Consider the following 27,804-nt stretch of genomic DNA (forward strand, 5'->3'; position numbering starts at 1 on the left):
CACATATATATGGAGAAACAATTGTAGAGGAACTGAAGCTTTTAAAAAGTCATACAGAATTGGGTTTAACCATTTTTTGACCTGATTTGATATTTTGGTTTTATTTATCGAATTACGATTTAAAAACTCGAAAATTCAAATTTGAACCCAAAGGGCGTGATATGTAGAGAAACAATTGAAGAGGGGAATTGAAATTTTTAAAAAGTCAAACAGAATTGGGATTAACCATTTTTGACCGGACTTGATATTTTGGTTTTATTTATCGAAATACGATTAAACAAATCGAAAATTTAAATTTGACGCCAAAGGGCTTCTTTGGTTGAAAAAATCCATTTTTAACAAAAAGAGAACTAACTTAATTTCAATATATTTCAGGCAAACTTCTGGCTCATGTGCGTTCTGGAATTTAATTTATTCCGTGGACTGAAGCACTCAAATGGGATCACCTATACGAGAAGGAGGATCACTTAGAGAGTATTAAGTTTTAATTTGAAATATATATTTTGTTGACAATATGTACACCTTTTGACTCTAGCCCCTGAGATCCCCTTACCACGCCTAAGTAAAAAACTGTTTGACACCTAAATAGTTTTCGGTCGAGACTCGTTCACAGGGTCAATTGGAACCAAAAGGCCTCAATTCCTATGTAGTTACATAGCAATGCTATAATGAGCATTTTCTTCTGGGTTCTTAGTATTTTTCTTTTTAGGTCGACCTACTTCATTTTTTGCATGAAGATGTATTTCAGGTGACCAATGCTCGAAAAACTATTGAGAACCCTGAGACAAATGTGCATCATAGCGTTGCTACGTAAAGACAAACAAATTAAGGACTTTTAACGTAAAATTACTCAAAATGACTCTGTTAACAGGCCTAGCGCAAAAACTATAAGATCTACCAGCTTCATTTTTTGCGTAGAGATGTTTTTTTTGCGTCAAATGCGATGAAAATTACCGTGCACCTTGAGAAAAATACTCATCATAGCCTTGCTATGCAAAAATATGCTAAATTGTTGCCATTTTTAATTAAAATAACCCTGATACCACGCCTAGGGCAAAATATATTAGGTTTAGAAACTTCGTTTTTTATGTGGAAAAGTATTTTAAGTGTATCATGCGAGGAAAATTATTGAGGACCCTGATAAAAATACTCATCATAGCGCTGCTATGCAAATACATGTGATTTTAGCCATTTTTAATAAAAATGAGTAACCAAGTCTAGCGCAAAAACTATTCTACCGACATAATTTTTTGCATAGAGATGTATTTTTAGCGTATAAAGCGAGGAAAAATACTGAGTCCTGATCTATCTCTTTGTGTCCCTGACTCTATCACTTACAGTCACAACTGTCTATCTTTCACTATCACGGACTCTATCCCTCGTGGTCACATTTCTATCTTTATCTATCTTTGTTGTTCACAAATGCCTATATTTATCTATTCCAGACTACCCACTATCAACGATATATCATTTTAATTTATATAGATTTAAATCCTCTCAAAAACGTAGTGTTCTTATGCGTTTCGAAAATAATAATATATATTGAATTTTAAACTCCTGAAAAATAGTATTAAAGTAGCAAGGTTTTATATATGTAACAACAAAATTCCCTAGCTTTACGACCTACTAGTCGAAGTTCGAACTCTGCAAAGGCGTCTGCCTCGCTAAAGATAGACGTAGATAAGCAGAGGATTCGTTTGGAGAGAACGACTAGGATTCAAGCAGATAGGGCTATCTCATATTAAAAAAAAGAGATAGAAATGGATTCACTTGGATAGGAAAATATGGTCTAAAAAGAAAGATGAAATTTGTTATTGCCCAACGGATAGAAAAGGGATAAGCTGTTGATTTATTTAGATATTGTGGATTGGAAGTAAGATAGAAAATGATCGAAGGGATAGACCTGGGATCAAGATGGATACATCTGTTCTTTCCATTTAAATCTAAAAGATAGAAAATGATTCAAGTGGATAGAGACTCTATCCATTTTTTTCCAGCAGGGAGGTCTACCGGCTCAATTTTTTGCATGAAGATGTGTTTTTAACGTCAAATGCGAATACAAATACAGAGGAATTCTTATCATAGCACTGATTTTCAAAAACATGAAAATTTAGGAATAAATTAAAATAAATATAGTGCAGATTAATAGTCTGTTGCAAAATACACAATAAATGATACTGCATGTGTGTGTATATCAGTGCAAAATGAGTGAAAGATCATTAAAAATCTATCAATAAAAAATTGAGAATCCAGACGTGTGTCACTGCATAATAAGTAAAAGATAATTTAAAATCATCAATAAATAATTGAGAATCCAGATAGGGAGATATATAAAATTTGTTTAAAGTCTCTTGTATCTTGGGTTTAATATTCCATGGCCCTCTTATCATCTTCGAAATTATTATATATTTTTATTCTGCATCCGGCATCTCAATTGTGGAACAAAAAAGTATTTAAAAAACTGAAGACTTTCTTAGCGAGTATGAAATCTGCAGCATGCTTATACAAAAAAATTATATCAATCATACTTCCCATGCGTATGATTACTTGGAAGAAATAAGTCTAGGGAAAATATATGCATAAGGAATCAAAAAAGTTAAAACTTGTATAGAAGCTCAATTTAAAATCGATTGTGAGCGCTTTTCCCTTATGACACACAACTGCTTTGATTTCAAAATACTGTGTTTTGCAACAGAGATAATAAATCGCATTACATGTATGTGATAATGAATATTTTCATGGAGAAACAAGCTGACACACTTTGCATGTGTGTGACTCATTTGAGGGGTCACGGGGTCACATGCATGAGAGCAACAGTAAAGTTTTCACAAAAATAACGAATTTCTCTCGAGAGTTATTGAAATGTACAAAATGCATTTAAGGCCATGCGATGGGTGGGCCAGGTGACCGGATTCCTACTTTACCGCCACTTTTTTTATTTCCTAACTTATTATCACACGAAACGCCACATTGAGTTGAAAATTTGGGATACTACACAAGAAACACTAAAAATGTTGGGTCTGGTCCTAAATTTTTATAATTATAAAAAAAAAAATTTTGTAGTAAATAATTTTTGATTTTTTCATAATTATTCAAATTTAGTACCAGACCCACCTTTCTTAGTGCTTCTTATACATAATTCCAAATTTTTAACTCGATGTGACGCTTCGCTTGAAAATAAGTTGCGAAATAAAAAAAGTGAGGGTAAGGTAGGAATCTGGTCACGTGACCCACTCGTAACATGGCCTTAAAAAATTATATTTTAGGGTTCCGCAACCCCCATGAAGTTTAACAAGAATTTCCGAAAAGAAAAAATAGGTTTTTTGTCAATTTTATCCAGAATCGTCAATATTACGTGAATTTGAGTTGAAACTGTACATTTCGGTTTACAGTTTTTGTGTCTAATTATAATTTTTTTTGCCGGTTTTTAAAAACCAAATTGTTTCTAATACATATAGCTTAATTTTTTTGTTCATAATTAGATATTTAAATAACTCTTTTAGACAATTTTATATTGCTATGTGAAATGTTGTCTCAGAATAGTGTTTGAGAGTGAGGTAATAAGTGATGACATAATTGTTTAATTTATTATTTTTTATTACTATTTTCTGTCAGAGTAATGCTGATAAGTATCATATAATACATTTGAAGAATGTGTCAAATATCTTTTTTATTTTAGAAAAATATATTGACAAAACTGAAAAAGATTCTTTAAAAAATGATTCTAATTATGTGTGCTAAATTATTATCTCACTCTTATTGAAAAAATTTGAGAAAAACCTGCAATTTTTTAGAATTATTATAAGACAATATTATTATGAAAGATAATGAATGTTTTGAAAATTTATTTCGGTTAAGTTTAATTGATTATTTCCTTGTTCTAACAGAGAAGTTACAAAATTCAGAAAAACAAGGCTTTGTAACTCTATTCTAAAAAAAATTGCTAATAACAATAATAAATGGTTTGAACAATTACGGGGATGAAATTAAACTAATAATTTTTTATTTTTATTTCATGGTTAATTGGAAAGAGAAATGACGAGGCTAATCAATATGCCTAACATTGAAAATTCTGTCCGAAACTTACAAAAACCACTTTTTTATGAGAAATAATAGTTAAACTTTATGGGGCTTGTGGAACCTGTAAGTAACATTTTTTTCGTTTTAGAAAAAAAATTATTTTTTTGGTAGATTCGAACAGATTTGGAAGCGATGTGCATGATTATTCGAAGAAAAAATCTACCAATGCTGTGCGTAAATAATAGCTCGTCATACGATAAAATATTATGAGTAAAAATTTTCACCTTTTTATCTCACCAGTTATACAAAAAAGCGCATTAATAAGGTATCAAAACTGATGTATCGAAAATTTAATGCACCGCCAAATTATCTAAAATGGAGTTGAGATTATAGGTTATGTTCACTTTGAATGGAATATGCATGAAAAAAGTTCTAAATCAAAAAGTCGAGCTCTAGCGCCACCTGTCGCCTGAAAAAAATCCAGTTACTGACACAGCAGGTGTTACCGATAAAGTATAACATATTTACCAACAATGACTATTTTTATAATTTTTTTTTATTTCTCAACTCCACGCAAGGATATACACGTTTTTTATGTTGATTAATACTCCCCAAAAAATTTTCCGCTATTTTTAAACTTTTATTTTTACATGTGGGAAAAAATTTCGATCTTGGGATTGGCTTGGTCATTTGATTAGTCTCACATGTCCTTAAGGAATTTAGATGGTAATGCAAACACCACAAGTGAAGAGCTTCACAAAAACATTATACGTCACAGTTCACACATAAATACGCATCATATTACCCATATTATTTCGTTTCCGGCGTCTATCATCCAACAGACTTTCTTCGACACAAGTGGGCACACATTACTCTTGAACGATTTTCGTATACTCCTCCCTATCCTAGAATACGTATTTTGCTTTCTTTGCATCCATAAAATTTAACATGCAAGCTCTTGTGTTTCTATTCACGGCAAAAAATTTGGCTAGTGGGGGGTACCACACACTGTAGAACCTGTACGGTCCACGTGGGATGGACCTCTATCAGTTCGAAAACAGAAGTACGGCACTTCAATTCTTCGGGGTACCGCTCGACTCGGCCAGCGAACGCGCGATGCACGAGTATCGAGAAAACATTGATTCTCCGCATGTGGGACCAGAGCAATCCAACAGAGTGAAAGCCTGCGGCTCGATGCTGGTATGTCAGCAGTTCAGAAGTTTGGATCTAGCTAGTAGAATGCATCGTGTCACGCTTGTTTCGAACTTCTGACATACCAGCATTGAACATCACGCACTCTATATGTTGGACCACTCCGCTTCTGCATGCGGAGAATCAATGTTGTCTCGATAACTCGCACGTTGAGCGTTCGCTAGCCGAATCACGCGGCACCCCGAAGAACTGAACTATCGTTAGCGTTTCACGGAAAATATTTCGCATAAATTTCATGCAAATCGCGTTTACTTTAATCCTATCCGTTTCTTGGTATGTCCAGATCTCTCTATCATACAGCATAGTAAGCAAGTACATAATAATATATTACAAATTGAGCTATATTTGCTATATTTTTACTTCTGATAATTGCACTGTCAAAAGCAGTCATCAGTGAATAAACTTCCGATATACCTGTAATTATCAATTTGTTGTATCTCTTCATCTGCTATAGTTTTATTATCCCTTATTTCACATGGAATACAACAGAGCCGCGTTTTAATTCACCATGGTTTATTTCTTGCTAGAACTGCTGGAAAGCAATTTCTCAAGGGAGCAGGGCGAGAGCGGCTGCTACATTATATACAGAGAGAAACTGAGAGGGAGTCCATTATTAGGCAACACCACTACCGTACTTTGTCGACTCTGCAGGCCATTTCGAGAACCAGTATCTAACTTTTCACCGCCTTACGTATATATGGATTCTCATGCACAAATGCGCAACTCGTTGAGCCACACGTCGATCGATGTCCATCTTGTCGACAGGGAACAGATGAGACGGGCCGGGTCCGATGTATGTGGCTTGCAGAGAGAATGTCGGCTATTAGTGTTTTGATTTTATTTTTATAAAACAGTGTAATCGCTTTTTAAGTGCGACCTGGTAAATTGAATTTCACAGTGTTATTACAATTGCAGAAGTGAAAAGTGCAAATTGTGTTCAAATGTGATCAAACCGCTCACGCAATTTTGACAGTTTGCAGGTTATGTTGTTATTTTCTTTCCGACCTGCCGATATTTTTTCTGCCAAATATTTATGTTTTACAGATTACACAGCCACACAAAAAAAGTGTGCGGATCTGGTAACAAGACACACGTATTCCTATGTATTTTGGGGCGCTGAATTCAAATTCGGTATCAAAAATCACCCATCACGTCATGTTGAGCCATAACCTCAAAAAATGACGAAAAATCATGCACTGAGGCAAATAAATTTCAAAATAATGCCAGTGATGCAAATTTTTACTTCAAAAACATGTCGACAACTGTGAAGGTTCAACCCTTGCCTGATATCAACTTATTTAACATAACTTTACCCAACAGAACCTCCTAACCTGAATTAACAGAAATTTATTGAACTACACGTAAAGCCCTGGAAGTATATTTTCCCAGTAGCAAATGTGTGCTACATCGAATAGGTCAACTCAAGCTTAACCTAGAAATAAATCTAACCTAGCATAACATAACCTCAAGAAAAACAATTAAACTGATTGTGTTGTCCCGTTGTGTTTGCGGTGCCGTTTCATTCAGCTTCGGCTTAACCTACATAGAGGTTTAACCTATCCTAACCTAACAAAACCTGAGCTATGTAAGCGTACGGTTCTCAGTCTGAAATCTGTGCTATATTTAATAGGTTAACTCGATCTTAACCTACAAATGAATGTAACTTAACAGAACCTAACGAAATTTTGCTTAACGCAACACAACTTAACTTAGTGTTCCCGTTGTAACACAATAAAATTCATTTCATTGAACTACAGGCGGTTAAAAATTTAGACGCACATTACTTATTTGAAGAAACTTAGAACTACAAGTATAATTGACCCCATTTCAATTAACATGACAATGTTTGTATCAATTAAAATGTAGAACTGTAATTTAAACATGCAAATGAATAAGAGTTTTATTCAAAATTGTTTTTTCTCTGCTTTTCTTGAACTTAAGGTTAAGCCTCTATGTAGGTTAAGCCGAAGCTGAATGAAACGGTACCGCAAACACAGCGGGACAACACAATCAGTTTAATTGTGTTTCGTGAGGTCAGGTTAGGTTATGTTAGGCTAGGTTAGATTTATTTCTAGTTTAGGCTCGAGTTGACCCATTCGATGTAGCATATATTTGCTACTGGGAAAATATGCTTCCAGGGCTTTACGTGTAGTTCAATAAATTTCTGTTAATTCAGGTTAGGTGAGGTCAGGTTCTGTTGGGTAAAGTTATGTTAAATAAGTTGATATCAGGCAAGGGTTGACCCTTCACAGTTGTCGACATGTTTTTGAAGTGAAAATTTGCATCACTGGCTGTATATTTTGGCCATATTTTGAAATTTATTTGCCTCAGTGCATGATTTTTCGTCATTTTTTGAGGTTATGACTCGACCATGACGTGATGGGTGATTTTTGATGCCGAATTTAAATTCAGCGCCCCAAAAACCATAGGAAGACGTGTGTCTTGTTACCCGATCCGCACACTTTTTTTTGTGTGGTTGTGTTATTAGTGTTTACTGGTAGTATATAAATCAAGTTTATTCTAATTCTAGGTCTCTGTCGCTATGGTAGACCTGAATAACATTTATTTTAAGGTTAAATTACAATTAAATTATATCTTTTCTTCAAAAACTCCGGAGAAGTTAATGAGTAAACATTTTCTCCGGGTATCTGTGAACATTGGTTTTAAAACTGTCCTTTTACACTTCTAAACAAGCTACAATTTCAGCAGGCCTAATAAACATTCATCTTGCGCTTTAAAGCTGCAAGAACACTTTTCTCAACATTAATTTTTTAAATTTGGTGATTCATCATTTCGGTTCAAAATTAATTTATTTGGAACATTCAATCATATGGTTGAATTTTTGTTTCTTTTGGCCAAAGATAATCTTCTTGTTTCGAAATTTAAATACTTGTTTACAAATTTATGTACTGTGTCGATAATTCGTCTTTTTCGCCATAAATTTAACCTTTTTTGTTAGAAACAACATGTTAGTAGTAAAATAATCTGTTTTACTTGGGAATTAAGTTAGTTTATTGAAACTGCGTTTCTTTTTATTTGAATCAACTTTTATAAAATAAAAATGTTTGAACTTTTTGAATGAACACATAGTTTAAAACGTTCATGTGAATGAAAAAAATTTTTTTTACGATTTTTTTTTGCTGAAATTGTTTTTGGCAATCTAAAAACGCACTCCATGCAAAAATATTGCCAAATTTTTTTTTAGGAGAGTAACAACCCCTAAACTGATTTCCGTAGATGTGTTCCAACCCCTAAGAACCACCCCTATGATAAATGATATTTGAAAATTCGGAAAATCGACAAAAACAGCCAGTGGGTAATAAAAAGTTGGGTGTTTAACGTCATGAAAAATCCCTCCTTTTGTTCCCTCCACTAATGCTGGTGGCAACAATTCTCACTCGGAAATCGAAAACCCACTCCTACTTTTTCAGGATGTTAATCACCCAACTTTTTATTACTCTCTGGCTGTTTTGGTCGATTTTCCGAATTTTTCAAAAGTCGCATTTCATTAGGGGTGAATTTTTGGTATGCGACCGAGATGTGCTGCCACTACCATAATTAGAGGGATGCTTTTAATTAATTTGCTAGGCTATTAAATGATCGTATATGTATTAACTTCGAACTGAATTGGACATTCCCTAGAATTTTGGGAACTTATTAATCAGGGGTGGGTTTTCGATTTCCGAGCGAGAATTTTTGCCACCAGCATTAGTCGAAAGAACAAAAGGGAGAATTTTGCAGGACGTTAAACACTCAACTTTTTATTACTCACTGGCTGTTTTTGTCGATTTTTCGAATTTTCAAATAATTTACAAATACTCTCGATGTTAGGAGTTGAGGGCCCAAAACTCATGGAAGCTGATCAGTGCCCTTTTTAAGGTAATTTTTAATAATATAATTATATTTGTCATTATAATTTATGATGGGCAAAAATAATTCAACTAAAAGCAAATATAATGAGGATTTAATGGGGAAAAAATCAATTCGTAACACAATTATTATCAATTTTATTTTTGAATAGGAAGTTATAAAATTGAGCTTAATATAATTTTAAGATTACAAGTAACATGTAGGGAAAAATAATACCATTTAGAGTGAAAGTTTCGCAGTCCACATGTTTTAGTAAAATAATATTTGGACTTGTTTTTATAATAAAACAAATCACATATAATAGTTAACAATTTTAAAGAAAATTTTGAATATTATTCGTCTAGTATTAATATTAAATCACCTTCTGTAAAATTATACTTTTGAAACTTGTTTGGCTTTATTAAAAAAACTTGTATGTTATTAGAAATTCTACAGTAACTTTGATATTAATAGCTAGGGTACAGTAGCCAGTAACATTTCTGTACTGTAAGTGAGTAACTGTAATAAATAAAAAAAATTATAAATTATATATGGAAAGCTCGCGGAGAAAAACATTCATCTCTTTTCAAATTTTGCATATAACGAACCGTTTTCAAGACAGAGCGTTATAAAAATTGATTTTCCAATAACATTGATATATTTGCAGATAGATAGTAGAGTGCGTTTCAATTTGACAAATTAGAAAAAGAGAAAATTGTTTTACAAGACCTTTTCGAACAACTATACAGGGTGTCACAGACTCAAGTTTCCGGACTTATATAGCTGCATAAAAAATAATAAAAGCGAAAATTACTTTTCAAAAAATCAGTTGAAGCTGTAGTTTTTGAGTTATAAAATATTTAGGCTGGACCAATCAGGAGCGCGGTATAAACAGACGTGCGTGCGTGAGCGGGAATCGAACGTAGTGTTATTGAGGAGAGCACCGAGGTGGGGTTAGCGGAGGGAGAACAACGAGCACTATACTACATTGAACTCTCGCTCATGTACGCACGCCTATTTATACCACGCTCCTAATTGGTCCAGTTTAAATGTCATATAACTCAAAAAGTAAAACTTCAACTGTCTTTTGGAAAAGGAAGTTTCGATATATATTTTTAATTTTTATACAGCCATATAAGTGCGGACACTTGAGTCTGGGATATCCTGTATATGCGATATTCCTTGGTTGTCAAAAAAAGCCGATTTTAATTTTGTCCATGAACCAAAGTTTTAGTTTGATGGGAAATATCTTTTTCCTGTGTGGAGTAAGGACATTGAAAATCAATTTAATCTTTTCTTGAACATTTTAATTTCGATTCGCACTCTGATTGCTGCAAATATCTCAATTATAGCACAACTTTAATATTTTATAACACTCTAACTTGAAAGCGGTTCTTTATATGCAAAATTTGAAACGACAAAAAAGTTTTCTTTTTCGATAAACTTAAAAAAATCATTTTAACGTAACTTGAACCAGAGTTACTAGCGGCAATATTAGTGCATAGAGAAGTGTTACTACCTACTGGACTACTAACAAGATAGTCACGCGACTTTTTAGGGAATTAGTATTTTTTATATTACTTATTTCTTTAAGTTAATTTATTTAGATTATTTGACACAATTTACATAGATATTATACTTTTTAATAAAGCTACGTGTACTCTTCAGGTGTCCATCATTAAGTTACTTATCATCTTTTATTGCCGTTCCTCTGCCAAGACCAATTTTAGCAACCAGTTTATCTTGACTGGCCTTTGGTGTTCCGCGGCCCATTCCCATGGCACTAATTACTGATCCAAAGTCTTCCAACACAGAATTTCCTTCAGAGGGTTCAATCATCATTGCCTCAGCGTATCCTAGAGGCCGCCTTACGACACATTTATAACTATATTTAAATAAATTTGATTAGTATTAAAACATTAAGCAAACATCCGTTTGGATCTAGTTTAATTACACTTTTAATGATTCGAAAGGACTTTTCAGGAAAAAGCATAACTCAAAGTATCAGAAGGGACTAGGTGTTCACTTTCGATCATGCAAGTAGCAGAAACAAGACTTAGCTACATCTCCTAGGAATGACGTATCTTAAACTTTCAGGACTCATACTGTTTCACCGGCCCACGAATTTTCATGCAGAATCATTGACTTCCATTGCATGGGGGCTTCTGCGACCTTATGCGCGTGCGAACTACCTATCACGGCTGGCAGAGAATTCACGAGTGGAAACTACTTTCCTCCGAAGATTTCGATGCAATAAGTTCCGATCCGAATGTAGAATTAATGTAGAATTGAGGTTGGTTTCTGCCGCCAAAGGCCCTGTCGATAACAAGTACCATTTGCCAGCGAATTTTCCGATTAACAAACTTTTGAAGTATTATTTTGATAATTTTCCTTAAAATATTATTTAAAATAATTCATCAATAAATAAGAGATTCGAGAGTTCACGTTAGGTTATGATGAGGAATATATTTTTTTCACACGATAACAGAACGATGAATTATCCTTCGCCGATAATTTCAATTTTCAATTGATCAATATCAGAAGCGGAGTTATCCACCCAGCATACTTCCTCTTATTCAAAAACTTAAAATTCCTTATTAAAATTCTGTGTGCACTGTTCAATCACTCACACTTGAACTTTCGTGCTCATACAAGTACAAGTATATTCTAAGATAACTATCTTAAAATAATACTTCATAAATTTGTTAATTTGTATTGCACTCACATTTTCTAAGTCACTAATGCACCTTTCGGATCTTATAGGTAATTTCCAATAATTTCGCAACATTCTGCAATTACTTTTTATTGTTTTCGCAATACTCTTTTTCTCAGTCAAAATTACACTTTCTACGACACGCCCTATACTTCCACCGAATCCCAGTGGCTGCGCACGTCTTTCAAAATATCTATACGAGTATCCACCTACAATACTTCTGCAGCATACAAGAAAAATCACAGTAAAACTCGTGTACAGTATAGCGGACTGAAATTCGTTATAACGCCATAGCAAATCATACCTGGCTATGTAATTTTCGGACAGTCATTGTTAAATGGTTGGAGCTTATTTAAGACACTACTCTTTCAAAGCCAATATATGGATCCACCCTGACTCAAGCTCTCGTCCTGCCAGAGCTAAAGTTTAGGGCGGACGTGCTAACTACTACTCCAGAGTGCCGGTTTTGTCAATTCGAAACTCGGCGGGTAAAAGATTTTCATGCTCGACGGCACCCTCAGAGGATGAAAACATCTTCATTTAGTGAAAATCTTCACGAAAAATCACATTTTTCATAATTTTGGAACACCCCTAAGTGGAAAAACTTTTGTGACGATAAATTAAAAATTTCCAGTAAAAATATAAATAAAATACAAATTTGTAGGCTATATTTTTTTCTTGTAAAAATTTTAATACATTAAATCATGAATAAATGATGTCAAGCTATTAAACCATAACCACACAATGTAAATTTTTAAAGAGAGATAAAAAACAAAACAAAAAACAGATGATAAATTTAAAGAAAAATCGAAAATTTACGCCCTAGATTACGCAGAGCTGAAATAGAGTCACTGAACTATGGAAAGATTGATTCAAATATTGTCTCAGTACTGAGGTACATTAGGTGAAAATTTGGTATTACTAAAAACTACCTTCCTCCAATGATTTAAATTTTGTACTTTTGTATTTCTAGACTAATGAAATAATTTGCTATGTATGCGTAACCCTGAAGAATATTAATAAACGCATTGCTTTAAATATAAAAATAACTAATTTTTTGGAATTAAAAACTTAGGAGAATCAATGAATGCATCCTTTACAATATAAAACCGTGCATGTAAAACATGGATTTATTAAGCTGTCCTTAAAACAAGGCTCCTATACGGGTCAATGATTTCGTGGCGACGGGTTAAATTTAAAATGATACAGGACAGGCTGCGACGATTACAAACGACACCGTTTAGGGGTGTGGTGGGAGCCATGAGTACTACGCCAACAGCGGTGATAGTCTTCATGCTGTGACGAACCCCTACATGGTGTGATAACTGCTGGGGCAGCTTACGCGATGGGCCGCCTGCCAAGGGCAAATATATGGACTTGGGGGACTGAAAATACTAGGCTCCTAAGTGACATCAGCACACTGCCAATTCTAGAATTGAGGCAAAGTGAAATGTTTAAACTCTGTAACTTTATCAAGTCTTTCCGAGTCTGAATCCTAATCAGAGATATGTAAAAAAAAGGTAAAAGATTTCAAGGGGAAATCTGGTTCAAAGGCGGCTCCAAAGAAGTGGGAGGGTCAGAGGCAGGTATCTATGACAGCGCAGAAGGAGGATAGGGATTTCTTTTGGGCGGAATGTCCACGCTTTTCAGACGTAGGCCCCGGCCGCCCGGCCGCCCTTCGGTTTTTCCATAGTGGAGTTTTACCCTTGCTAACATTTGTTACGTTTGTTCTTTTCTCTCCTGTTCTTCAACTATCTCCTCTTTAAGCACCCTTCTAACGTGACGATGGGGGTGGTAGCTTATTTAGCTTTCCGGTACTCCGGATGATCTTAGTATCAGGCATTCTCCTGCTGGACAGTTGCGGAGGTGTTCGAATGTGTCGCGCCCAAAAAATGTTTTCTGGCATAGCTGACACCTGGTTCTTGTGTTCTCCATTCTCTGAAAAGTAATAAGTTCGTACTGTCTTTGTGTTCTTAAAATCTAGTGAGTCGGTTTTCGAGGTTTTGATTGAGTTTGTTTTTTCGTCTTGAGTTATTAGTCAGTTTGTGTCTTCAATGCTATCGATCTTTTGCCTTTGCCAATACTTACATCTAAATTTCTAATATAAAGTTATCATTTTTCTTTTTGCTACTTGTCAGTATTTGTACTGACTTTTTCTAATTTAAAATTTTTGATATTCCATTCTCCAATGCTTTTTCCTTTAAGGTTTTTTAATTCGTAAAAGTAGGGGAAATTTTCTTTTTAATAATAAAAGGTCCTTCGTACTTATCGTAAAGTTTACCTGCTTTTTTTGTCATCTAGTTTGATAGTTTTGTTACTATTTTTAGTACCCTATCACCTATTTTATATTCCATCGGTCCTTTTCTTAAATTATAACTATAGGCTTGTCTTTTATTTGCTACCTCCAAATTTTTCTGGACTTCTTTTATAATTTGCAGCCTTCTAAGTCTGTCTGTCCATTTGTCTACGTTTTGAAACTCTATTTCGCTTTCATTTTCGAAGTTTTTTCTTAGTGACTGGAATGGTTCCAGCTCGCGACCTAAGTTTAAAAATGCTGGGGTAAATTGTGTTGATGAGTTTTTGCTAGTGTTTATCGCGAACTGCAAGTCAATTATATGTTCATCCCAGGTGGAATGGTCGCTATCTAGGTGGGTTTTAATAATTTGTTTAATTGTTCTGTTATAGCGCTCGGTTGGGTTTGCTTGGGGGTAATATTTAGGTGTTTTAGTGTGCCTAATACCGAATTTTTCTGTTAAGTCTCTGAGTGTTTTATTGACAAATTCCGTGCCATTATCGGTGTGATGAACCCGCGGTGTTTCCCAACGCGAAAGGACACGTTTGTGGAATTCTGTCTCTATTGTGTTCCCGTTAGATTTTCTAATTGGGATTATTTCAACCCATTTTGTAAAAGGGTCTACAAAAACTAGTGAATATTGGTTTTTTCTCTTTTTCGAAATCGGTAATAGTCCCATGATATCTGCAGCAATCATGGTCCATGGTTTATCGATGATTCTTTTTCACATCAGCCCTAATTAGGGTTGGTTACTCGGTTTGATTCTTTCGCATGTTTTACAATTTCTAACGTATTTGATTATCTCCGAATACATCTCTGGCCAGAAGTAGTACTCGGAAATTCTCGCGTGCGTCTTTTCGGAACCTAAATGTCCTGCTTGTAAGTCATCGTGATTTTCTTTCAAAACCTGTGTTTGTAATTATTTGGGTACGAGGAGTTTCCATAGAATAGAGTCTGGTAAGAGAGTTGATTTTAATGTGTCAGTTCTGTAAAAAATAGAGTTGCGAATCTCAGATTCGCCATTTTTCGTGTACTACCGGTCTTTTTGTAACTTGTCTTATTTTTGCAGAGTACCAGCCATCCATTTTGTCGTTAATGTCCGCTTTTGGTTATTCTACGCTACATGCTAATACAAACGCTATATTTTTTAATGGTTCTACTGATCTCGAAAGAGCATCAGAAACGAAATTTGAGCTACCTTTACGATATGACTTCGTAGTCATATTCTAGTAACTCTAATGCCCATCTGGCTAATCAACCAGTGGGGTTTTTTAGATCATGGAGCTACTTTAACGCTAAGTGGTCCGTGATTACTTTGAAACTATAGCCTTCTAGATATGGCCTAAATTTTCGGATGGCCCAAACTACCGCTAGGCATTCTTTTTCGGATGCTGAGTATCGAGATTCTGCCCCGTTTAGGCTTCTGTTCGCGTATGCTATTACGTAGTTTATGCCGTCAATCGTTGTAGTAAGTACGGTTCCTAATCCCGTATTACTCGCATCGGTTTCGAGTAGGAAGGGTTGAGTAAAATCTGGACAGGTTAATATAGGTGCAGAAGTTAAAAGGTCTTTAATTTTTTGGAAAGCCTCATCTTGATCTAATCTCCAATCCCATTGTTTATCTTTTTTAAGTAATCTGTTCATCGGTTCTATTGTTTCGGCATAGTGTGGGATAATTTTTCTATACCAACTTTCCATCCCTATTATGCACTGTAATGGTTCAATATTTTTGGTTTAGGGAATTCTAATATTGGTTGAATTTTTTCATCATCTATTTGAAATCCTTTATCGTTAAATTTAAAGGGTAAAAATTTGATTTCTGATCAGCCGAATTCATATTTGTCCGGACTGATCGTTAAATTTGCATCATTTATTTTATCTAGTACAATGTTAAAGTATTTTAAATGGTCATCGTAATTTTGAGTTACTATTACAATTTCGTCTAAATAACAAAAAACGCTTGGCTTTAAATCTGGGCTTATGATTTTATCCATCAGTCTCTGGAAAGTGGCTGGAGCATTGGTTAGGCCAAATGGCATCCTTTTGAATTGATGCATGCCCTTTCCAGGTGCTATGAATGCTGTTATAGGTTTTGAGCTTTCTTCTAATGGAATTTGTAAATAAGCTAATTTTTAATCAATTTTCGAAATGTATTTTGCTGATTTTAAAGTGTCCAATATTTCTGTCATGAGTGGAATTGGGCATAAGTATTTTTTGTAATATTATTAACTTTTCTAAAATCTAAACAGAATCTATAATCTTTGCGAGGGTTTTCGATCATAACAATAGGATTTGACCAGTTTGAACAAGAGGATTCTATTATATCTTGTTCTAATAATTTATCCACTGTTTGGTAAATTATTTCTTTTATTTTGTGGCTCACGTGGTAATAGCGCTGCTTAATGGGATCGTGGCCTTGGACATCAATTTTGTGTTTCGTGAGATGAGTTGCCCTATGTTCTTTTCCCGAGTCGATTTTAATTTTATTTTCAAGGAGTTTTTCTAATTGTGATTGTTGGCTTTCGTTAAGCTCAACAATGCCTTCACAAACTTCCGGAGAACAATTATTTTGCTCTTATATTTTTCCTAAACTATCTGAAATATTAATCAGTACGATTGCCTTATTTTTGAAATTAACCCATTGATTTCTGTTATGGCTTTCTAACATTTCCTTGGCTTTATGGGATTCAGGTTCTGATGTCTTCCGATTGGTATCTTTGTTATTTTTCCGAAGATTACTATCGCTATTTTTGTATTCATTCTCGTATTTGCTATTATGATAAATTTTTCCTGAATTACTTTTCGTACCCTTTTTCGTAATTCTAAGTTTACCTAAATTAATTGAGTCTTTTGTGCTTGAGTCATCGCTAGTGTCTAAGGTGGGGATGCTCTCGAGGGGGTGCAATTTGTTGATAGTGGGGATGCTGATTAGGCTAGGGATATCTTTTGTAGGATTTGTTACTGGATTTCGGGCATTTTTGGTTTTTTTGGGATTGGTTGCAGTTGATAGGTGCCAGGGGGATTTCGCTATCTTTGACTGTAGGAATATTTTTGTTAAATTGTCCAGTACTTTTTAGGTTAATACTATCTCCAAATTTCGCTTTATTATTATTCTTAATTTCTTTATTTTCCGATAATATTTTATCCCTAATATCAGTCCTTTTAGTTTTCTTATTTTCCTTTCCTACAGTGTCAGGTTTATTTTCGGTTTTAACTCCGGTTATTGGGATGGGTAGTGCGTTTTGGTAAGCTTTTATAGGATAGCGGGTGGGGGGACTCCCTGATAACCACCAAGTTTCTGAGTCATAACTTAGGGTCATTCGTAGGGCTTTTAGCATGTCCGTGCCTAAAATACCTACTGATTTAAGTTTTGGGACTAACCTGAGCATAGCAAGTTTTGTTTGTTTACCGATTTTAATTGGGATTACCACTTGCCCAATTATATCAACCGTCTCACCGTTCGCAACCATTAAGTTTCGCGAGACGGGTTTAAAAATTGAATAAATGGAATTCTGAAATTTTTCCAGCAATTCCTTGCCAGCGTACGAATGTGTGGCACCTGTATCAACTAAAATTCGAAATAGATTACTCTCGAATTTTATCATCAGATGAAAATGTGTTTCCGTTTTTTCATCTTTATCTGAGTTTGAGATTTCCCGCGCTTCAGTGCTAGGTTGTATTATTTTTCTACCTAGTGCCCGCCCTTCCAGTTTCCCTGGTTGTACGTGTAATATGGGCACTCTGTTTTAAAATGACCTACTAGACCGCAATAATAACGATTTGAATTACTTGTATTTTCCTTCGCGTTTGCTTTATCTTCTTGTTTCCTATTCGAGTTTGGACTGGTTTTATCTTGTGAGACCTTGCTATGATTATTAACCGGTTTTTGCTTTTTATTTCCGTAGTTTGGTTTTTGAGAATTATGTTTATTAGAATTTTCTGAATTTTGTTCAGCATTTTCAGTTGGGAATTCAATAATGGGGTTACTTTGACCTTTGATTGAGCCTAATGTCATTTGGTTGAAGGGTAGTCGAATTTAGTTGAAGGAATTGAATGGGTATCTTGGTCGATTGTTCTGGAATCTAGGTTGGAAATTCGATAGAAATCTAGGTTGAAAATTTTATTGGAAACCAGGTGGGAATTTAGGTCTGAAATTAGGTCTATAACTTTGTTGGTATTGGTTTGGGAAAGGAAGAAATGGAAATCCGAATGGTGAAAATGGAAATCGATTTCTATACGGTTTTTTACTCTGATTACTTTGGTTTCCGTTTTGGTTATCCTTTTCACTGTTTTTATTTTCCCTTGAATCTTTTTTATTATCCAAATTATTTTTATCCCCGTTACTATTGTTACGATTTTGTTCGTTTTTATCCTCAATTTTTGGTTCTCTTATTTGTAAAACTTGCCCTATAACTTTCGACTCGTTTAACTCAGTTTCCCATTCTTTGCCTAAATCTTCTAATTTTTCAAAAGTATCAAAATCGTTTCTTTTTATGTACATTTTATATTCTATTTGTAAAATTTAATTTTTTGTCTTATTTCCTCTGAAAATCGCTCACCGATGTAAGCATTTTTAAAATCCTCGTAAGAGTCTAACAAATGTCTCCAGGAATTTTTATTTATTTCACACCAATCTTTTGCATCTTCTATGATTAGTGCGTCCAAATTTTGTAGAATATCGCGGTCGTTTATTTTGGATCCCCTTTTAAATCTTTTTAATTCGTCCAAAAAATGCGCGGGACTGTCATCTTTATTGTTCCTGAATTTAATTGACTAGTTACTTATGATTTGGAACGGTGTTTGTCTCCCGAAAGGAAAATACGTGGCTGGAATCGTTTAATTATTTGATTGATTGTCGAATTCATAGTCTGTGTCTGGGTTATTTATGTAATTCTAGAACGTCTGTTTGACCTGTTAATTGTTGTCGGGAGTTTACGTGATTTGTTTTGGTTTGAGTTAATTCTGTCCTGTAATGGTTCACTGTCATCGGAGTATTGTATTTTTAAATTATTATCTTTTAATCTGCTACGGGTTTCAATGTTATTGTATGAAATTTATTGATGTTCTTGTAAATTTCCTTCTAAATTGAATTGAACGGATTATCTGTTATGAGATTCGTTTCTATTTTTTCTAATATTTGGTTCTATTATTTTCTATCTATATTCGAAGGAGCTATTAGCTGGTAGGTCTAATCTAAACTTTAGGTTTCTTGTCTTTTCTTCTTTATCTTTAAAAAATCTTTCTCTCTGTTGGTTCATAAATTCGTTAAATTCTACGATTTCTAAAATTTCACCTGTCTCTAATATGAACTGTGTATTATTTTGTAAAAATGAGTCGTGTTCGCATGTTTCGTTAATTAATTGTCTCGAATTGTTTGCTGGACCCGACGCGCCCATTACAGGGAGACTTTCGTTATCCCAGTAGAATGTGTTGTCTATGGGCTCGAAGTTTTTCTTAGGGTTTTGCATAAGGCTACTGTGTGGGGGTCGTTTATTTCGAGTTTGGGGTGGTCCTATAATTTTTGATTGGATCTGACTGCTTTTGTCTAACTCATCTATTTTTGGGGTTTCTATATTTTTCGTAGTGAAACCTCTCCCGCGACCCATTGATCTATTTATAATTTTTGGTATAGTACCTGTATTTTGAGGTGTGATAGAGACCCTATTTCTCATCGTTGGTCTTGTCACTATATTATTTGGATTATTGTTTTGGACTAGAAGTGCAGCGGCGACTTCCAAATCCAAGTTCGCTTGGTCGCTTTGTTTCATAGTTGGGTTAGTCGTTTTATTTTTGACTCTACCCGACCTGAGTTTCATTTAGTTTGAATTGAGATACTATGTATAAAAGTCTGATTTGGTTTCTTAATTTAAAATTTCAATTTATCCCGGGAAATATCAAATAAGATTTTAATTAGTTATATAACGGTTCGAGAATTGGAAAATATGTTTAAATTTTCTCGCCGACCCTTTGTTTTCAAGATACGTCGCGTGACCTTGCCGCGGATCGTAAGAATACGGGTTGCGCGTATGTACTTGATTGCGCGCCTGGATTTTTCGCCGAGTTCGGCTATGCAACTTTTAAATGAAAAAGAAGTATGCTTTATTAATTTTCTTTCAGGTTTCCCTCACTTATTGAAATTGTATCTAATTTTTTCCATTTTTGGTTCCGAATATTGGTTCAAATTTCCAGGATATTATTTTCAATCTTTAGAGTTCTTTGTCTTAAAACCCCATTACAATTTTATTCTTACTTTAAGTTTACATCTTGATAACTAAATTTTAAATATATTTTGCTACATTTCGGGGCCTGGTGAATTTTCTGTACTTCGAGCCTTTAATCTAAGTACATAGTAAATGGGCACATTTAAAAGCATGAAAATAGGTACAATAAATGTCGTACCATCAGGGGCTTAGGGGGGCGGGGGCTGGTTTTTGTTACAGGGACCTTAAGGCGGCCAATCCAAGCGCGTGCATACTGGCGAAGGGAGTCAACGTTGTCCCGCTGCTTGAGCTATGTTCCAGACACCTGATGGTGATAGTCACGGATCTTAAAGGAATAGGAAGGATAGTCATGGGATTGGCTTATTTTCCATATGACAGCGATACCTATCCACCATTGGAGGTACGTACACTGGTGGAATACTGCAAGGTAAGGGGTCTTCCTCTTCTGTTGGGGTGCGATGCTAACTCCCGCCATACCCTGTAGGGTAGCATGGGCGTCAACTCAAGAGGTAAGGACCTATTGGAATACCTAATTACTACTGATTTAGATATTCTTAATACGGGGAACACCCCGACGTTTTGTAATTCGGTCAGGGAAGAAGTCATTGACATCACTCTCTGTACCGGCAGTTTTACAGGTAACATCAAGAAGTGGAGCGTCTCAGACGAACCCACTCTCTCAGATCCCTCACTGATAAAGTTCGTGTTGGAATCCGTTGTGCCCACCAGTCCTAAATGGGTCAGAAATCCAAGAAGAACGGACTGCATACTCTAGAGATGGCAGCCGAGTTTCTCACGGAAGACATCAAATCCACTTATGGAAGTAATGGTCGGCCTTCGAAAGTCCAAAAGGCTGGAGAGACATACTGGTGGAACTCGAAACTCGAAGAGCTTCGCAGGCAAACGAGAGAGGTTCAGAAGTGCCAGTTCTGGCAAAACGAAGGAACTGTGAAATTCATTCACATCGATGAGGGATGAGTATAGGAGTGCAATGCGCAAGTCAAAGCATAAAAGATGGACCAACTTTTGCACTGATATCGAGAAGGGAGCAGAGACGACCAGACTGGACAAGCTGCTTTCTCGAAATCCGGATGCTATTTTCGGGACTCTAAAATTGCCCGGCGGGGGACACTCAAGAGTCGGACGGGGATACCTTGGCTCATCTGATCAAGGCACATTTTCCGAGCTTCAAAAAGTTAGGAGATGGGGGACGGCACCTCAGAGGCCATCAAAGTCGCCTGTGGCCCAATTGGGCCCGAAACGACCGCTAGCCAACGCGATTGTGACCCCAGTCAGGGTCAGGTGGGCCATGAAATCCTTCAGTCCTTACAAGTCTCCCGGCCCGGATGGTATATACCCAGTCCTCTTACAGAGAGCTGGTGAGATCATCATTGCGCCTTTGGAGAGAATTGCTAGGGCTAGTCTGACGTTGGGATATGTTCCGGCGGAATGAAGGGGTGCGAGAGTAGTCTTTATTCCGAAGGCTGGCAGAATCAGTCATACTTCACCCAAGGATTTCCGACCCATTAGCCTCACATCTTTCCTACTAAAAACAGTGGAAAGACTCGTGGACAGATACATCCGCGATAAGGTCTTGTCAAGCAGTTCTCTTCACAAGCAATGACACGCCTATAGGGCTGGTCATTCGACCGAGACGGCCCTGAGTACTGCAGTTGACCTAATTGAAGGACAACTAGAGCAGAAAGGTCTAGCGATTGGAACCTTCAAGGACGCCGAAGGAGCCTTTAACTACACCTCTGGAGAGGTGATTAGAACGGCATTGATCGCACATGGGGTGCCTATTGCAGTCGTGGAATGGACCTGTCACATGTTGGCCAATAGGAATCTAATCACGACCAAGGGTGACACCACTTTATGTGGAAACGTTCACTCGGGATGTCCGCAGGGGGGCGTTCTATCTTCCTTGTTCTGGTGCCTGGTAGTGGATGAATTGCTTCATCTACTCACGAGTCAGAGCTTCTACGTCATAGGCTATGCAGACGATATATTATTTATCGTGCGCGGGCAGCATCTGGATGGGCTCTCGACAATGGGTCGGCCAACAATGCCGACCAATCTAGAGCTGGGGGAGCCAATGAAAATGGATTAAATGCGATGGATCGGCGGGATCTCGCGACCTTTGGGTGTACGGAGCGACGGAATCACGACTTGCTAGAGTGCTACGATGCGAGTGTGGCCCCTGAACGGGGTTACATAACACGGCTGCATGCTATGTGGTGCGAGAAACACCTGGAGCTATGACACTTTTCACAGCAACGTCTGCGAAAGCATGCTGAACTACTCCGAAAAAGGGGCTATGTAAACGGTACGCCTACTCTACCACATCTAGAACAAGCCGGCAACAGAGAAAGAGAGGCGACACTAAGACTAACCGCGGGCAGGCATCCAATAGAGGAAGAGCGATGTTTTATGACCCGCAGAAACATCAACACCAAGGTTTCTGTCCAGCCTAAAGATCTCGCTGAAATGGATGACGAGCTTCGTGGACAAATTTGCGGAGAATCCGACCTCTGTGCTATCAGTTATTGTGTGTATAATGCAGCGAGAGCTTTGGCCGATGCGAACCGTAAAACAAAACCAAACGTTGATCATAAGACCAAAAGAAGAATTCATCAACTTGCCATAAAGATAGGCTGGGTAAGACAGTACGCGTCCCGCATTCAGTGTGTGATTGACTACATCACATCTGGCAGGAATTTTACCGCCAAGGTTCGAAAGTTCGCGCGCGAACTCCGGACCCATTATCACACACTTAACAAGTCAAAGCTGCTGACCATCAGGCAGCATATTGTTGAGTGAATACGGATACTATCTGACGCTCAGAAGTCTAGAGCGGAGGGAGAGGTGGGTCACAGAAAATTAACAGTTTCTCTCTTACCCATCTCGACTCTTCCAAGACCCTCAAGTTACTGTCGAACGCGCATCCGAACCAGAGGAGGTCGAAGTATTTTGGAGAAAAGTTTACGAAGTGCAGCATAGACTGGGCGAAGACTCAGAGAACATAAGTAGCTTCAAGGAGCTGTGTGATGCTTTTATAACACCTGAGAAAGAATGCCCACCCATCCTTTCTAAGGAGGTGAAAATAGTATTAAAAGGTATGAAGAACTATTCCGCTCCGGGACCAGATATTATCAAGAGCTTCTGGTGAAAGAAATTTCCTTCAACCCATCAGCATCTGGCCCGTATTTTCACCTCACATTTAAAGGCGGAAGAGCCGATGCCGGAGTGGTTGGTGAAAGGACGCACAATACTCCTGCCGAAAATAGGCAACTAAGCTGCCCCGAAGAATTACAGGCCAATCACTTGTCTGAACACACTTTATAAGATATTCACAGCTATCCTAAATGAAGGATCAGTCAATGTCTTGTGAGCTAACGTTTGCTTTCCTTAAATCGCCCGGATTGAAGTCTGGTACGGAGGGTTTCATTTTTGCATTCCAAGACGGTGTCATTTCCACCTTAACATACCGTCGCCACATTTTGAGCCAAGACATTCCCGATGATAGCTGCAGGGCGTGCCATGCACACCCCGAGCTAAATGCTCGGGGTGTGCATGCTTTTCAAGCCTTGAGTGTGCAACAGAAACAATTATGGAGAATATAAAGTTCCAGTATATGAGGCACTTCATATTCTCGACAATTGACTCGATTTCCCTAGGAGCATTTAGAGGCGCGATATTAAGGTTAATCTCGTAAGAGTGACTGCGATGGTAGTAAAGCACTCTTAGTTCCGTGACGGTATGTTAAGGTGGAAATGCACCGTCTTGGCATGCCAAAATAAAACCCTCCGTACCAGACTTGAATCAGGGCGATTTAAGCAAAGCAAACGTTAGCTCGCACGACATTGACTGATCTTCCACATTTCTGTGGAAGATAACGTGCATCATCTTATCAAGGAGGTGTTCACGGAAGTTTTTCTCTCGTGCTTATTTAATCCGGGCTTTCAGAAGAAAGTACTCGAGATATATAAGATTTGATGCATTTTGCTCATCCCTAATACTGAAATTAAGTCCGAGTGTTTCAGGAGCCTCCTCCGTTGCTTTGTACAGAAACGCTCCTTTGCCCTCTTCTTCGTGATTCCTGACCATTTTAAGAAGAGGCTCTCTTTCATTTGCGACTCTATGTGCTGTACCCAGAATAATCCTGTTGTGAAGACATTCAAGACTCGATATTCCGCGACCACATTTGTCGGAATAGCGAAGTGCTAGAGATAGTGGCAATAATGTAAGGCAAAAGAGGAGTGGGCTCATGGTGTCGCCCTGAAAGACACCTCTCTGAAAGGTGACCTTGTTAGTTGTCACGCGATTTTTTCCAGATAAGATAGTATTTCTGGTTTTCCAAAGCGACAGCAGGTTCTTCCGACATCCCGCTTCGCCTCTCTTTGAGCCTCGTTGTTCATACATTTCTTGCCATTCAGGTTCAATTGCCCAAACACTCCTACCCTTTCGGATACCTGTGAATATCTTACAGAGTTTTTAGACAAGTGATTGGCCTGTAATTTTTCGGGTCAGCTAAGTTGCCTATTTTCGGCAGGAGTATTGTGCGCCTTTCTGCCAACCACTCCGGAATCAGCTCTTCCGCCTTTAAATATGAGGTGAAAATACGGGCCAAATGCTGATGGGTTGAAGGAAACATCTGCCACCAGAAGGTTTTGATAAAATCTGGTCCTGGTGCGGAATAGTTCTTCATGCCTCTTAATACTTTTTTGACCTCCTCGGTAGTGATGGGCGGGCATTCTTCATCAGGTATTATGAGGGCATCACACAGCTCCTTGAAGCTATTTATATTTTCGTGAGCCTTCGTCCAGTCTTTCCTGCACTTCGTAGACTTCTCTCCAAAATACTTCGACCTCCTCTGGTTTGGACAGGTGGTCGACAGTAACTGGAGGGTCTTAGAAGAGTCGAGATGGGTCAGAGAGAAACTGTCAATTTTCTCTCACCCACCTCTCCCTCCGCTCTAGACTTCTCTTAGCGTCAGATAGTATCCGTATTCTCTCAACAATATGCTGACTGATGTTCAGCAGCTTTGAATTGTTAAGTGTGTGATAACGGGTCCGGAGTTCGCCCGCGAATTTTCGAACCTTGGCGGTAAACTTAGCCAGATGTGATGTAGTCAATCACACACTGAATGTGGGACGCGTACTCTCTTGCCCAGCCTATATTTATGGCAAGTTGATGCATTCTTCTTTTGGTCTTATGATCAACCGTTGGTTTTGTTTTACGGTTCGCATCGGCCAAAGCTCTCGCTGCATTATACACACAATAATTGATAGCCCAGATTTCGGATTCTTCGGAAAAATGTCCACGAAGCTCGTCATCCATTTCAACCAGATCTTTAGGCTTGAAAGAAACCTTGGTGTTGATGTTTCGCCGGGTCATAAAGCATCGCTCTTCCTCTATTGGATGCCTGCCCGCGGTTGGTTTTAGTGTCGCCTCTCTTTCTTGGTTGCCGGCTTGTTCTGGCTGTGGTAGAGTAGGCGTTCCACTTAATTAGCCCCTTTTTCGGAGTAGTTCGGCATGGTTTCGCAGACGTTGCTGCGAAAAGTGCGATAGCTCCGGGTGTTTCTTACAGCACAGAACATGCAGTCGTGCCATATAACCCCGTTCAGGGACCACACTCGCATCGTAGCACTCTAGCAAGTCGTGATTCAGTCGCTCCGTCCACCTAAAGGTCCCGAGATTCCGCCGATCCATTGCATTGAATCCATTTTCATTAGCTCCCCCAGCTCTAGATTGGTCGGCATTGTTGGCCGACTCATTGTCGGGAGTCCTGCGCGTTCTGTTGTTTTGAACCGCACTTACTACAACTGTTTGGTGTTGTCATTGTTGTTCCCACGAGAAGCTAGGGAAAGGGGTTCGTCCATCCTTGTAGAGCCCCGCATGCAAGAATAAGGCTGCGTACTCTGAGAGGTCGCCCGGTGTCCCAGAGTCACCGTTCTAGACACCTCACCCAGGTGCCATTCAGCTTTCGGCACGGTTTTCCCACCTCCGCTTGGGGGGTTAATTCCTTCGGGACCACCCCTGGACAATTGTCCGCGACTGCCTATTTATTTTTGTAACCATATTCAGCAGAAACCCTTGGTTAAGGGACCCTCTATCCGCAACCCGAGGACGCGTTCGGTGGCTTTGTCATAGGCCCCTCGATTTGATTCTAAAGGATTCAAAACCGAACCGAAAATATATATATATATACATATACAATTTGACAAGTCAGAATAAATATACGTAAATCATTGCACATTGGATGTTGAACTAAACATACATAAACTTGTGCATAAATAAATTGCAAAATCATAATTTCAAGAATAAAAAATCGCATGAATATTCTATGCTAGGAAGTGTAATATGAATTTAGGCAACTGTCGATAAGGATCGCATCGCATGCAGTAAGAATTAAGAGAAAAGTTCAAAAGTCTCAGAGTTGAGTCAATAGTAGTTTTTGCTTGCGTCCAAGAAATCGATTCCAAACCTCCTACCTACATTTATTTTATTAATCAAAGTGTAAACATTCTCTGAATTCAATTGAATCTGGAATTGTCAATTGCAATTTAATAGAATCATATTATTAGTGAATGTGGAACAAGATTATACAGCAGAGCACCGGCTTCCGATTGCTCATAACATGACATAACACAACATATTGAGTTATAAAATATATGAATGTCTTCCTAATGATGTGCACTTGAGCATAGGTGTGCTACTTTTTCCTACTTTTCATTTGTTTCGCTGCTTATAGTATATATACATGGCCGCGCACGACCATGCCATGGCGTGTAGAGAGCTGCGTTGCTGCTGGCTTACCTTCATTTGTTTTCCTAGCCGCATCAACGAGGACGTTTGAACTCACTTGTTTCGGCAATCCGCTTTCCGTTCACATTCCGTGCGTAGATATTAATAAAATATTAATGAACATAATTGATGTATAAAATATATACGAATTGAATGTTAATAACATTGAAAGTGCAGATGTTGAGAGATTAAAAGCCTCTTTGAGAACTCTCAAAAGTAGACGCTCTGAAAAATACAAAGCTGCGAGGAGGATCATGGATAAGTTTGAGACGAAAAATGCTGAATGGTTGAATTCCGAATTTCCAGATTTATTGACCATAAAAACTGAGCGAGAACATCTAACATCTTCTCATCTTGGTCGTGCAAGCCTAGAATTTCATGAGAAATCCGATCGCTCAAAGCGGCGGGAATCTGCAAAAATCAGTACTGAACAGAAGCACGATCCGGAGAAACACTATTAATGGCTTCATGCTATGCAGCAAATCGAACTGATAAGAAAGATTTGTATACTGTTCTCAAGAAGGTTTCAGGAAACTTGGAGCAACCAAGAAAACTTAGAAAATTGTTGGAGGCAGCGGGAATTCCAATAAAAAAAGACTGCTGAAGAAGCTCTTACTTTCCTTCTCGATAATTCCCTAACTAAATCTGTGTACACAAATATACGGTTGGAAAGCAAAAACTGTGGTGCT

The 27,804-nt window shown here is 37.4% G+C and overlaps 1 protein-coding gene across 2 annotated transcripts in view; it reads right to left on the reverse strand.

Annotated features, from left to right (window-relative positions):
- Window positions 1-10,665: 10,665 nt before the first annotated feature.
- Window positions 10,666-27,804, reverse strand: part of LOC117172064 (gametocyte-specific factor 1) — a 121,454-nt gene continuing 104,315 nt past the window's right edge. The window contains exon 4 of one of the 2 annotated variants that reach the window (XM_033359815.1): window positions 10,666-10,966. In XM_033359815.1, the coding sequence (XP_033215706.1) occupies window positions 10,765-10,966 (202 nt within the window). In that variant the 3' untranslated portion in view covers window positions 10,666-10,764. Of the gene's footprint in view, window positions 10,967-12,497; window positions 13,733-27,804 lie in introns of those variants that run through there. The other variant, XM_033359823.1, reaches the window with a different exon arrangement.

Source organism: Belonocnema kinseyi, chromosome 1 (genome assembly GCF_010883055.1).
Source record: "Belonocnema kinseyi isolate 2016_QV_RU_SX_M_011 chromosome 1, B_treatae_v1, whole genome shotgun sequence".
NCBI classification, from domain to species: domain Eukaryota; kingdom Metazoa; phylum Arthropoda; class Insecta; order Hymenoptera; family Cynipidae; genus Belonocnema; species Belonocnema kinseyi.